This window comes from Oncorhynchus nerka, linkage group LG14 (assembly GCF_034236695.1).
Source record: "Oncorhynchus nerka isolate Pitt River linkage group LG14, Oner_Uvic_2.0, whole genome shotgun sequence".
NCBI classification, from domain to species: domain Eukaryota; kingdom Metazoa; phylum Chordata; class Actinopteri; order Salmoniformes; family Salmonidae; genus Oncorhynchus; species Oncorhynchus nerka.
Window position 1 is genome coordinate 99607720 of NC_088409.1, and position 14818 is coordinate 99622537.

At 49.6% G+C, this 14818-nt stretch overlaps 1 protein-coding gene across 1 annotated transcript in view; it reads left to right on the forward strand.

The window, feature by feature from the left end:
• Positions 1 to 14818, forward strand: part of rasgrp4 (RAS guanyl releasing protein 4) — an 82512-nt gene that overhangs the window by 48963 nt on the left and 18731 nt on the right. The window contains exons 14-16 of the mRNA XM_065000609.1: positions 382 to 532; positions 1709 to 1745; positions 2198 to 2347. Of these exons, the coding sequence (XP_064856681.1) occupies positions 382 to 532; positions 1709 to 1745; positions 2198 to 2347 (338 nt within the window). The remainder of the gene's footprint in view (positions 1 to 381; positions 533 to 1708; positions 1746 to 2197; positions 2348 to 14818) is intronic.

Consider the following 14818-nt stretch of genomic DNA (forward strand, 5'->3'; position numbering starts at 1 on the left):
CTTCCCTCCCTCTCTCCTCCCATCCCTCCCTCCTCCCATCCATCCCTCCCTCCTCCCATCCCTCTCTCCTCCCATCCCTCCCTCTCTCCTCTCCTCCCATCCCTCCCTCTCTCATCCCATCCCTCCCCCTTCTCTCCCTCTCTCCTCCCATCCCTCTCTCTCTCCTCCCATCCCATCCCATCCCTCTCTCCTCTCCCTCCCTCCTTCCTCCCATCCCTCTCTCCCCTCTCTCTCCTCCCATCCCTCCCTCCTCCCATCCCATCCCTCCTCTCCCTCTCCTCCCATCCCTCCCTCTCTCCTCTCCCTCTCTCCTCCCATCCCATCCCTCCCTCTCTCCTCCCATCCCTCCCTCCGTCTCTCCTCCCATCCCATCCCTTCCAGAGAGGGGGAGATCAGTCATCAGCAGATCAACTCCTACTTCATGAGGGGGATGTCCGTATGTGCCAAACTAGGATACAACTTCAAGAACGTTCACAACTTCCACGAGACCACGTACAAGCGACCCACCTTCTGTGACACTTGTGGAGGCTTTGTGGGTATTGCATTGAGCTGGATGTTGTTAAAACTGTGATTTGGCTGAGATTCACAAACCATCTAATCCATGCTCTGTTGTGTCCTCTCTGTTGTGTCCTCTCTGTCATGTCCTCCTCTGTCGTATCCTCCTCTGTCGTATCCTCCTCTGTCGTGTCCTCTCTGTCGTGTCCTCTCTGTCGTGTCCTCTCTGTCGTGTCCTCTCTGTCGTGTCCTCTCTGTCATGTCCTCCTCTGTCGTGTCCTCTCTGTCGTGTCCTCTCTGTCATGTCCTCCTCTGTCGTGTCCTCTCTGTCGTGTCCTCCTCTGTCGTATCCTCCTCTGTCGTGTCCTCTCTGTCATGTCCTCCTCTGTCGTATCCTCCTCTGTCGTGTCCTCTCTGTCATGTCCTCCTCTGTCGTATCCTCCTCTGTCGTGTCCTCTCTGTCATGTCCTCTCTGTCATGTCCTCCTCTGTCGTATCCTCCTCTGTCGTGTCCTCTCTGTCGTGTCCTCTCTGTCGTGTCCTCTCTGTCGTATCCTCCTCTGTCGTGTCCTCTCTGTCGTGTCCTCTCTGTCGTGTCCTCTCTGTCGTGTCCTCTCTGTTGTGTCCTCTCTGTCGTGTCCTCTCTGTTGTGTCCTCCTCTGTCGTGTCCTCTCTGTTGTGTCCTCTCTGTCGTGTCCTCTCTGTTGTGTCCTCTCTGTCGTGTCCTCCTCTGTTGTGTCCTCCTCTGTTGTGTCCTCTCTGTCGTGTCCTCTGTCGTGTCCTCTTTGTTGTGTCCGCTCTGTCGTGTCCTCTCTGTCATGTCCTCCTCTGTCGTATCCTCTCTGTTGTGTCCTCTCTGTCGTATCCTCTCTGTTGTGTCCGCTCTGTCGTGTCCTCCTCTGTTGTTTCCTCTGTTGTGTCCTCTCTGTTGTGTCCTCTCTGTCGTGTCCTCCTCTGTTGTGTCCTCTCTGTTGTGTCCTCTCTGTCGTGTCCTCCTCTGTTGTTTCCTCTGTTGTGTCCTCTCTGTTGTGTTCTCTCTGTCGTGTCCTCCTCTGTTGTGTCCTCTCTGTTGTGTCCTCTCTGTTGTGTCCTCTCTGTTGTGTTCTCTCTGTCGTGTCCTCCTCTGTTGTGTCCTCTCTGTTGTGTCCTCTCTGTCGTGTCCTCTCTGTCGTGTCCTCTGTTGTGTCCTCTCTGCTGTGTCCTCTCTGTTGTAGCTGTGGGGGGTCATCAAGCAGGGCTTCCACTGTCGAGGTAAGATATCTCATCTAAGCTTCGCACAACAGCATCACTCACAATATGATGTAGCTGTACCTTAGAACAATGGTTCCCAAACAAATGGGGGGGCGAGGGAGGGGGGGTGAGGGGGGGCGAGGGGTTCCTTTTCTTTTTTTTAAAGGAACTCAGGCTGGCTGTTGTAATAGTAGAAGGTACCATTTCTAAATATGGGTAGTGTATCATCAGTTCCTCTTGTCCTGTTAGTCTTTACAAACCTCAAGGAGATATTTATAACATGAAATGTCCAGGTCAACTCAAGTTTTTTTTTGTAGCACAAAGATATTGTAGTAATGTTTGATTTACACTTAAATATCACATGAATACACATTAGACATGGGAAAATGCCTTTTACTCTTTCTCTCTCTCTTTCTCCCTCCCTCCCTCCCTCCCTCTCTCCCTCCCTCCCTCCCTCACTCCCTCCCCATCAGACTGTGGGGTAAACTGTCACAGACACTGCCAGGACCTGTGTGGGATGCAGTGTGTGAAGAGAGACAAGGTGTATGCTGGGTCATGTCCCTCCACCCCTGCCTCAGCCCTCACTCCTGTCCCAGACCTCCTGACCAAGGCAAACAGCTGGAGTAAGGCACACTCTATCACATCACCCTACTGCTAGTGACTGTCACTCTATCACATCACCCTACTGCTAGTGACTGGCTCTATCACATCACCCTACTGCTAGTGACTGTCACTCTATCATATCACCCTACTGCTAGTGACTGTCACTCTATCACATCACCCTACTGCTAGTGACTGTCACTCTATCACATCACCCTACTGCTAGTGACTGTCACTCTATCACATCACCCTACTGCTAGTGACTGGCTCTATCACATCACCCTACTGCTAGTGACTGTCACTCTATCACACCACCCTACTGCTAGTGACTGGCTCTATCACATCACCCTACTGCTAGTGACTGTCTCTATCACACCACCCTACTGCTAGTGACTGTCACATCACCCTACTGCTAGTGACTGGCTCTATCACATCACCCTACTGCTAGTGACTGTCACTCTATCACACCACCCTACTGCTAGTGACTGTCACTCTATCACACCACCCTACTGCTAGTGACTGTCACTCTATCACATCACCCTACTGCTAGTGACTGGCTCTATCACATCACCCTACTGCTAGTGACTGTCACTCTATCACATCACCCTACTGCTAGTGACTGGCTCTATAACATCACCCTACTGCTAGTGACTGTCACTCTATCACATCACCCTACTGCTAGTGACTGTCACTCTATCACATCACCCTACTGCTAGTGACTGTCACTCTATCACATCACCCTACTGCTAGTGACTGGCTCTATCACACCACCCTACTGCTAGTGACTGTCTCTCTATCACATCACCCTACTGCTAGTGACTGGCATATCACATCACCCTACTGCTAGTGACTGGCTCTATCACATCACCCTACTGCTAGTGACTGTCACTCTATCACACCACCCTACTGCTAGTGACTGGCTCTATCACATCACCCTACTGCTAGTGACTGTCACTCTATCACATCACCCTACTGCTAGTGACTGTCACTCTATCACATCACCCTACTGCTAGTGACTGGCTCTATCACACCACCCTACTGCTAGTGACTGTCTCTATCACATCACCCTACTGCTAGTGACTGTCACTCTATCACATCACCCTACTGCTAGTGACTGGCTCTATCACATCACCCTACTGCTAGTGACTGTCACATCACCCTACTGCTAGTGACTGGCTCTATCACATCACCCTACTGCTAGTGACTGTCACTCTATCACATCACCCTACTGCTAGTGACTGGCTCTATCACACCACCCTACTGCTAGTGACTGTCACTCTATCACATCACCCTACAGCGACTGTCACTCTATCACATCACCCTACTGCTAGTGACTGTCACTCTATCACATCACCCTACTGCTAGTGACTGGCTCTCTATCACATCACCCTACTGCTAGTGACTGGCTCTATCACATCACCCTACTGCTAGTGACTGTCACTCTATCACACCACCCTACTGCTAGTGAATGTCACTCTATCACATCACCCTACTGCTAGTGAATGTCACTCTATCACATCACCCTACTGCTAGTGACTGTCACTCTATCACACCACCCTACTGCTAGTGACTGTCTCTCTATCACATCACCCTACTGCTAGTGACTGTCACTCTATAACATCACCCTACTGCTAGTGACTGGCTCTATCACATCACCCTACTGCTAGTGACTGGCTCTATCACATCACCCTACTGCTAGTGACTGGCTCTATCACACCACCCTACTGCTAGTGAATGTCACTCTATCACACCACCCTACTGCTAGTGACTGTCACTCTATCACATCACCCTACTGCTAGTGACTGGCTCTATCACATCACCCTACTGCTAGTGAATGTCACTCTATCACACCACCCTACTGCTAGTGACTGGCTCTATCACATCACCCTACTGCTAGTGACTGTCACTCTATCACATCACCCTACTGCTAGTGACTGGCTCTATCACATCACCCTACTGCTAGTGACTGGCTCTATCACATCACCCTACTGCTAGTGACTGGCATATCACATCACCCTACTGCTAGTGACTGTCACTCTGTCACATCACCCAACTGCTAGTGACTGTCTCTCTATCACATCACCCTACTGCTAGTGACTGGCTCTATCACATCACCCTACTGCTAGTGACTGGCTCTATCACATCACCCTACTGCTAGTGAATGTCACTCTATCACACCACCCTACTGCTAGTGACTGGCTCTATCACATCACCCTACTGCTAGTGACTGGCTCTATCACATCACCCTACTGCTAGTGACTGGCTCTATCACACCACCCTACTGCTAGTGACTGGCTCTATCACATCACCCTACTGCTAGTGACTGGCTCTATCACATCACCCTACTGCTAGTGACTGTCACTCTATCACATCACCCTACTGCTAGTGACTGGCTCTATCACATCACCCTACTGCTAGTGACTGTCACTCTATCACATCACCCTACTGCTAGTGACTGTCACTCTATCACATCACCCTACTGCTAGTGACTGGCTCTATCACATCACCCTACTGCTAGTGACTGTCACATCACCCTACTGCTAGTGACTGGCTCTATCACATCACCCTACTGCTAGTGACTGTCACTCTATCACATCACCCTACTGCTAGTGACTGGCTCTATCACACCACCCTACTGCTAGTGACTGTCACTCTATCACATCACCCTACAGCGACTGTCACTCTATCACATCACCCTACTGCTAGTGACTGTCACTCTATCACATCACCCTACTGCTAGTGACTGGCTCTCTATCACATCACCCTACTGCTAGTGACTGGCTCTATCACATCACCCTACTGCTAGTGACTGTCACTCTATCACACCACCCTACTGCTAGTGAATGTCACTCTATCACATCACCCTACTGCTAGTGAATGTCACTCTATCACATCACCCTACTGCTAGTGACTGTCACTCTATCACACCACCCTACTGCTAGTGACTGTCTCTCTATCACATCACCCTACTGCTAGTGACTGTCACTCTATAACATCACCCTACTGCTAGTGACTGGCTCTATCACATCACCCTACTGCTAGTGACTGGCTCTATCACATCACCCTACTGCTAGTGACTGGCTCTATCACACCACCCTACTGCTAGTGAATGTCACTCTATCACACCACCCTACTGCTAGTGACTGTCACTCTATCACATCACCCTACTGCTAGTGACTGGCTCTATCACATCACCCTACTGCTAGTGAATGTCACTCTATCACACCACCCTACTGCTAGTGACTGGCTCTATCACATCACCCTACTGCTAGTGACTGTCACTCTATCACATCACCCTACTGCTAGTGACTGGCTCTATCACATCACCCTACTGCTAGTGACTGGCTCTATCACATCACCCTACTGCTAGTGACTGGCATATCACATCACCCTACTGCTAGTGACTGTCACTCTGTCACATCACCCAACTGCTAGTGACTGTCTCTCTATCACATCACCCTACTGCTAGTGACTGGCTCTATCACATCACCCTACTGCTAGTGACTGGCTCTATCACATCACCCTACTGCTAGTGAATGTCACTCTATCACACCACCCTACTGCTAGTGAATGTCACTCTATCACACCACCCTACTGCTAGTGACTGGCTCTATCACATCACCCTACTGCTAGTGACTGGCTCTATCACACCACCCTACTGCTAGTGACTGGCTCTATCACATCACCCTACTGCTAGTGACTGGCTCTATCACATCACCCTACTGCTAGTGACTGTCACTCTATCACATCACCCTACTGCTAGTGACTGGCTCTATCACATCACCCTACTGCTAGTGACTGTCACTCTATCACATCACCCTACTGCTAGTGACTGTCTCTCTATCACATCACCCTACTGCTAGTGACTGTCACTCTATCACATCACCCTACTGCTAGTGACTGTCACATCACCCTACTGCTAGTGACTGGCTCTATCACATCACCCTACTGCTAGTGACTATCACATCACCCTACTGCTAATGACTGGCTCTATCACACCACCCTACTGCTAGTGACTGTCTCTCTATCACACCACCCTACTGCTAGTGACTGTCACTCTATCACATCACCCTACTGCTAGTGACTGGCTCTATCACATCACCCTACTGCTAGTGAATGTCACTCTATCACATCACCCTACTGCTAGTGACTGGCTCTATCACACCACCCTACTGCTAGTGAATGTCACTCTATCACACCACCCTACTGCTAGTGACTGTCTCTATCACATCACCCTACAGTGACTGTCACTCTATCACATCACCCTACTGCTAGTGACTGTCTCTCTATCACATCACCCAACTGCTAGTGACTGTCACATCACCCTACTGCTAGTGACTGGCTCTATCACATCACCCTACTGCTAGTGACTGTCTCTCTATCACATCACCCAACTGCTAGTGACTGTCACATCATCCTACTGCTAGTGACTGGCTCTATCACATCACCCTACTGCTAGTGACTGTCACTCTATCACATCACCCTACTGCTAGTGACTGGCTCTATCACATCACCCTACTGCTAGTGACTGTCACTCTATCACATCACCCTACTACTAGTGACTGTCACTCTATCACATCACCCTACTACTAGTGACTGTCACTCTATCACATCACCCTACTGCTAGTGACTGTCTCTCTATCACATCACCCTACTGCTAGTGACTGTCTCTATCACATCACCCTACTGCTAGTGACTGGCTCTATCACACCACCCTACTGCTAGTGACTGTCACTCTATCACATCACCCTACTGCTAGTGACTGGCTCTATCACATCACCCTACTGCTAGTGACTGGCTCTATCACATCACCCTACTGCTAGTGACTGGCTCTATCACATCACCCTACTGCTAGTGACTGGCTCTATCACATCACCCTACTGCTAGTGACTGGCTCTATCACATCACCCTACTGCTAGTGACTGGCTCTATCACATCACCCTACTGCTAGTGACTGTCACATCACCCTACTGCTAGTGACTGGCTCTATCACATCACCCTACTGCTAGTGACTGGCTCTATCACACCACCCTACTGCTAGTGACTGTCACATCACCCTACTGCTAGTGACTGGCTCTATCACATCACCCTACTGCTAGTGACTGTCACTCTATCACATCACCCTACTGCTAGTGACTGTCTCTCTATCACATCACCCTACTGCTAGTGACTGTCACTCTATCACATCACCCTACTGCTAGTGACTGTCACATCACCCTACTGCTAGTGACTGGCTCTATCACATCACCCTACTGCTAGTGACTGGCTCTATCACACCACCCTACTGCTAGTGACTGTCTCTCTATCACATCACCCTACTGCTAGTGACTGGCTCTATCACATCACCCTACTGCTAGTGACTGTCACATCACCCTACTGCTAGTGACTGGCTCTATCACATCACCCTACTGCTAGTGACTGGCTCTATCACACCACCCTACTGCTAGTGACTGTCACATCACCCTACTGCTAGTGACTGGCTCTATCACATCACCCTACTGCTAGTGACTGGCTCTATCACATCACCCTACTGCTAGTGACTGGCATATCACATCACCCTACTGCTAGTGACTGTCACTCTGTCACATCACCCAACTGCTAGTGACTGTCTCTCTATCACATCACCCTACTGCTAGTGACTGGCTCTATCACATCACCCTACTGCTAGTGACTGGCTCTATCACATCACCCTACTGCTAGTGAATGTCACTCTATCACACCACCCTACTGCTAGTGACTGGCTCTATCACATCACCCTACTGCTAGTGACTGGCTCTATCACATCACCCTACTGCTAGTGACTGTCACTCTATCACATCACCCTACTGCTAGTGACTGGCTCTATCACATCACCCTACTGCTAGTGACTGTCACTCTATCACATCACCCTACTGCTAGTGACTGTCTCTCTATCACATCACCCTACTGCTAGTGACTGTCACTCTATCACATCACCCTACTGCTAGTGACTGTCACATCACCCTACTGCTAGTGACTGGCTCTATCACATCACCCTACTGCTAGTGACTGTCACATCACCCTACTGCTAGTGACTGGCTCTATCACACCACCCTACTGCTAGTGACTGTCTCTCTATCACACCACCCTACTGCTAGTGACTGTCACTCTATCACATCACCCTACTGCTAGTGACTGGCTCTATCACATCACCCTACTGCTAGTGAATGTCACTCTATCACATCACCCTACTGCTAGTGACGGGCTCTATCACACCACCCTACTGCTAGTGAATGTCACTCTATCACACCACCCTACTGCTAGTGACTGGCTCTATCACATCACCCTACAGTGACTGTCACTCTATCACATCACCCTACTGCTAGTGACTGTCTCTCTATCACATCACCCAACTGCTAGTGACTGTCACATCACCCTACTGCTAGTGACTGGCTCTATCACATCACCCTACTGCTAGTGACTGTCACATCACCCTACTGCTAGTGACTGGCTCTATCACACCACCCTACTGCTAGTGACTGTCTCTCTATCACATCACCCTACTGCTAGTGACTGGCTCTATCACATCACCCTACTGCTAGTGACTGTCACATCACCCTCCTGCTAGTGACTGGCTCTATCACATCACCCTACTGCTAGTGACTGGCTCTATCACACCACCCTACTGCTAGTGACTGTCACATCACCCTACTGCTAGTGACTGGCTCTATCACATCACCCTACTGCTAGTGACTGGCTCTATCACATCACCCTACTGCTAGTGACTGGCATATCACATCACCCTACTGCTAGTGACTGTCACTCTGTCACATCACCCAACTGCTAGTGACTGTCTCTCTATCACATCACCCTACTGCTAGTGACTGGCTCTATCACATCACCCTACTGCTAGTGAATGTCACTCTATCACACCACCCTACTGCTAGTGACTGGCTCTATCACATCACCCTACTGCTAGTGACTGGCTCTATCACATCACCCTACTGCTAGTGACTGGCTCTATCACACCACCCTACTGCTAGTGACTGGCTCTATCACATCACCCTACTGCTAGTGACTGGCTCTATCACATCACCCTACTGCTAGTGACTGTCACTCTATCACATCACCCTACTGCTAGTGACTGGCTCTATCACATCACCCTACTGCTAGTGACTGTCACTCTATCACATCACCCTACTGCTAGTGACTGTCTCTCTATCACATCACCCTACTGCTAGTGACTGTCACTCTATCACATCACCCTACTGCTAGTGACTGTCACATCACCCTACTGCTAGTGACTGGCTCTATCACATCACCCTACTGCTAGTGACTGTCACATCACCCTACTGCTAGTGACTGGCTCTATCACACCACCCTACTGCTAGTGACTGTCTCTCTATCACACCACCCTACTGCTAGTGACTGTCACTCTATCACATCACCCTACTGCTAGTGACTGGCTCTATCACATCACCATACTGCTAGTGAATGTCACTCTATCACATCACCCTACTGCTAGTGACTGGCTCTATCACACCACCCTACTGCTAGTGACTGGCTCTATCACATCACCCTACAGTGACTGTCACTCTATCACATCACCCTACTGCTAGTGACTGTCTCTCTATCACATCACCCAACTGCTAGTGACTGTCACATCACCCTACTGCTAGTGACTGGCTCTATCACATCACCCAACTGCTAGTGACTGTCACATCACCCTACTGCTAGTGACTGGCTCTATCACATCACCCTACTGCTAGTGACTGTCTCTCTATCACATCACCCAACTGCTAGTGACTGTCACATCATCCTACTGCTAGTGACTGGCTCTATCACATCACCCTACTGCTAGTGACTGTCACTCTATCACATCACCCTACTGCTAGTGACTGGCTCTATCACATCACCCTACTGCTAGTGACTGTCACTCTATCACATCACCCTACTACTAGTGACTGTCACTCTATCACATCACCCTACTACTAGTGACTGTCACTCTATCACATCACCCTACTGCTAGTGACTGTCTCTCTATCACATCACCCTACTGCTAGTGACTGTCTCTATCACATCACCCTACTGCTAGTGACTGGCTCTATCACACCACCCTACTGCTAGTGACTGTCACTCTATCACATCACCCTACTGCTAGTGACTGGCTCTATCACATCACCCTACTGCTAGTGACTGGCTAGTGACTGGCTCTATCACATCACCCTACTGCTAGTGACTGGCTCTATCACATCACCCTACTGCTAGTGACTGGCTCTATCACATCACCCTCTGCTAGTGACTGTCACATCACCCTACTGCTAGTGACTGGCTCTATCACATCACCCTACTGCTAGTGACTGGCTCTATCACACCACCCTACTGCTAGTGACTGTCACATCACCCTACTGCTAGTGACTGGCTCTATCACATCACCCTACTGCTAGTGACTGTCACTCTATCACATCACCCTACTGCTAGTGACTGTCATCACATCACCCTACTGCTAGTGACTGTCACCCTACTGCTAGTGACTGTCACATCACATCACTACTGCTAGTGACACATCACCCTACTGCTAGTGACTGGCTATCACATCACCCTACTGCTAGTGACTGTCACTCTATCACATCACCCTACTGCTAGTGACTGTCACATCACCCTACTGCTAGTGACTGGCTCATCCCTACTGCTAGTGACTGGCTCTATCACACCACCCTACTGCTAGTGACTGTCTCTATCACATCACCCTACTGCTAGTGACTGGCTCTATCACATCACCCTACTGCTAGTGACTGTCACATCACCCTACTGCTAGTGACTGGCTCTATCACATCACCCTACTGCTAGTGACTGGCTCTATCACATCACCCACTGCTAGTGACTGTCACATCACCCTACTGCTAGTGACTGGCTCTATCACATCACCCTACTGCTAGTGACTGGCTCTATCACATCACCCTACTGCTAGTGACTGTCACTCCTACCCTACTGCTAGTGACTGGCACCCTACTGCTAGTGACTGGCTCTATCACATCACCCTACTGCTAGTGACTGTCACTCTATCACATCACCCTACTGCTAGTGACTGTCTCTATCACATCACCCTACTGCTAGTGACTGTCACTCTATCACATCACCCTACTGCTAGTGACTGTCTCTATCACATCACCCTACTGCTAGTGACTGCTAGTGACTCACATCACCCTACTGCTAGTGACTGGCACTCTATCACATCACCCTACTGCTAGTGACTGTCACATCACCCTACTGCTAGTGACTGGCTCTATCACATCACCCTACTGCTAGTGACTGTCTCTCTATCACACCACCCTACTGCTAGTGACTGTCACTCTATCACATCACCCTACTGCTAGTGACTGGCTCTATCACATCACCCTACTGCTAGTGACTGTCACATCTATCACATCACCCTACTGCTAGTGACTGTCTCTATCACACCACCCTACTGCTAGTGAATGTCACTCTATCACACCACCCTACTGCTAGTGACTGGCTCTATCACATCACCCTACTGCTAGTGACTGTCACTCTACACATCACATCACCACCCTACTGCTAGTGACTGTCTCTCTATCACATCACCCTACTGCTAGTGACTGTCATCATCACCCTACTGCTAGTGACTGGCACTCTATCACATCACCCTACTGCTAGTGACTGTCTCTCATCACATCACCTACTGCTAGTGACTGGCTCTATCACACCACCCTACTGCTAGTGACTGTCTCTCTATCACATCACCCTACTGCTAGTGACTGGCTCTATCACATCACCCTACTGCTAGTGACTGTCACATCACCCTCCTGCTAGTGACTGGCTCTATCACATCACCCTACTGCTAGTGACTGGCTCTATCACACCACCCTACTGCTAGTGACTGTCACATCACCCTACTGCTAGTGACTGGCTCTATCACATCACCCTACTGCTAGTGACTGGCTCTATCACATCACCCTACTGCTAGTGACTGGCATATCACATCACCCTACTGCTAGTGACTGTCACTCTGTCACATCACCCAACTGCTAGTGACTGTCTCTCTATCACATCACCCTACTGCTAGTGACTGGCTCTATCACATCACCCTACTGCTAGTGAATGTCACTCTATCACACCACCCTACTGCTAGTGACTGGCTCTATCACATCACCCTACTGCTAGTGACTGGCTCTATCACATCACCCTACTGCTAGTGACTGGCTCTATCACACCACCCTACTGCTAGTGACTGGCTCTATCACATCACCCTACTGCTAGTGACTGGCTCTATCACATCACCCTACTGCTAGTGACTGTCACTCTATCACATCACCCTACTGCTAGTGACTGGCTCTATCACATCACCCTACTGCTAGTGACTGTCACTCTATCACATCACCCTACTGCTAGTGACTGTCTCTCTATCACATCACCCTACTGCTAGTGACTGTCACTCTATCACATCACCCTACTGCTAGTGACTGTCACATCACCCTACTGCTAGTGACTGGCTCTATCACATCACCCTACTGCTAGTGACTGTCACATCACCCTACTGCTAGTGACTGGCTCTATCACACCACCCTACTGCTAGTGACTGTCTCTCTATCACACCACCCTACTGCTAGTGACTGTCACTCTATCACATCACCCTACTGCTAGTGACTGGCTCTATCACATCACCATACTGCTAGTGAATGTCACTCTATCACATCACCCTACTGCTAGTGACTGGCTCTATCACACCACCCTACTGCTAGTGAATGTCACTCTATCACACCACCCTACTGCTAGTGACTGGCTCTATCACATCACCCTACAGTGACTGTCACTCTATCACATCACCCTACTGCTAGTGACTGTCTCTCTATCACATCACCCAACTGCTAGTGACTGTCACATCACCCTACTGCTAGTGACTGGCTCTATCACATCACCCTACTGCTAGTGACTGTCTCTCTATCACATCACCCAACTGCTAGTGACTGTCACATCATCCTACTGCTAGTGACTGGCTCTATCACATCACCCTACTGCTAGTGACTGTCACTCATCACATCACCCTACTGCTAGTGACTGGCTCTATCACATCACCCTACTGCTAGTGACTGTCACTCTATCACATCACCCTACTACTAGTGACTGTCACTCTATCACATCACCCTACTGCTAGTGACTGTCTCTCTATCACATCACCCTACTGCTAGTGACTGTCTCTATCACATCACCCTACTGCTAGTGACTGGCTCTATCACACCACCCTACTGCTAGTGACTGTCACTCTATCACATCACCCTACTGCTAGTGACTGGCTCTATCACATCACCCTACTGCTAGTGACTGGCTCTATCACATCACCCTACTGCTAGTGACTGTCACTCTATCACATCACCCTACTGCTAGTGACTGGCTCTATCACATCACCCTACTGCTAGTGACTGGCTCTATCACACCACCCTACTGCTAGTGACTGGCTCTATCACATCACCCTACTGCTAGTGACTGGCTCTATCACATCACCCTACTGCTAGTGACTGTCACTCTATCACATCACCCTACTGCTAGTGACTGGCTCTATCACATCACCCTACTGCTAGTGACTGTCTCTCTATCACATCACCCAACTGCTAGTGACTGTCACATCACCCTACTGCTAGTGACTGGCTCTATCACATCACCCTACTGCTAGTGACTGTCTCTCTATCACATCACCCAACTGCTAGTGACTGTCACATCATCCTACTGCTAGTGACTGGCTCTATCACATCACCCTACTGCTAGTGACTGTCACTCTATCACATCACCCTACTGCTAGTGACTGGCTCTATCACATCACCCTACTGCTAGTGACTGTCACTCTATCACATCACCCTACTACTAGTGACTGTCACTCTATCACATCACCCTACTGCTAGTGACTGTCTCTCTATCACATCACCCTACTGCTAGTGACTGTCTCTATCACATCACCCTACTGCTAGTGACTGGCTCTATCACACCACCCTACTGCTAGTGACTGTCACTCTATCACATCACCCTACTGCTAGTGACTGGCTCTATCACATCACCCTACTGCTAGTGACTGGCTCTATCACATCACCCTACTGCTAGTGACTGTCACTCTATCACATCACCCTACTGCTAGTGACTGGCTCTATCACATCACCCTACTGCTAGTGACTGGCTCTATCACATCACCCTACTGCTAGTGACTGGCTCTATCACACCACCCTACTGCTAGTGACTGGCTCTATCACATCACCCTACTACTAGTGACTGGCATATCACATCACCCTACTGCTAGTGACTGTCACATCACCCTACTGCTAGTGACTGTCACTCTATCACAGCACCCTACTGCTAGTGACTGTCACTCTATCACATCACCCTACTGCTAGTGACTGGCTCTCTATCACATCACCCTACTGCTAGTGACTGGCTCTATCACATCACCCTACTGCTAGTGACTGTCACTCTATCACACCACCCTACTGCTAGTGAATGTCACTCTATCACATCACCCTACTGCTAGT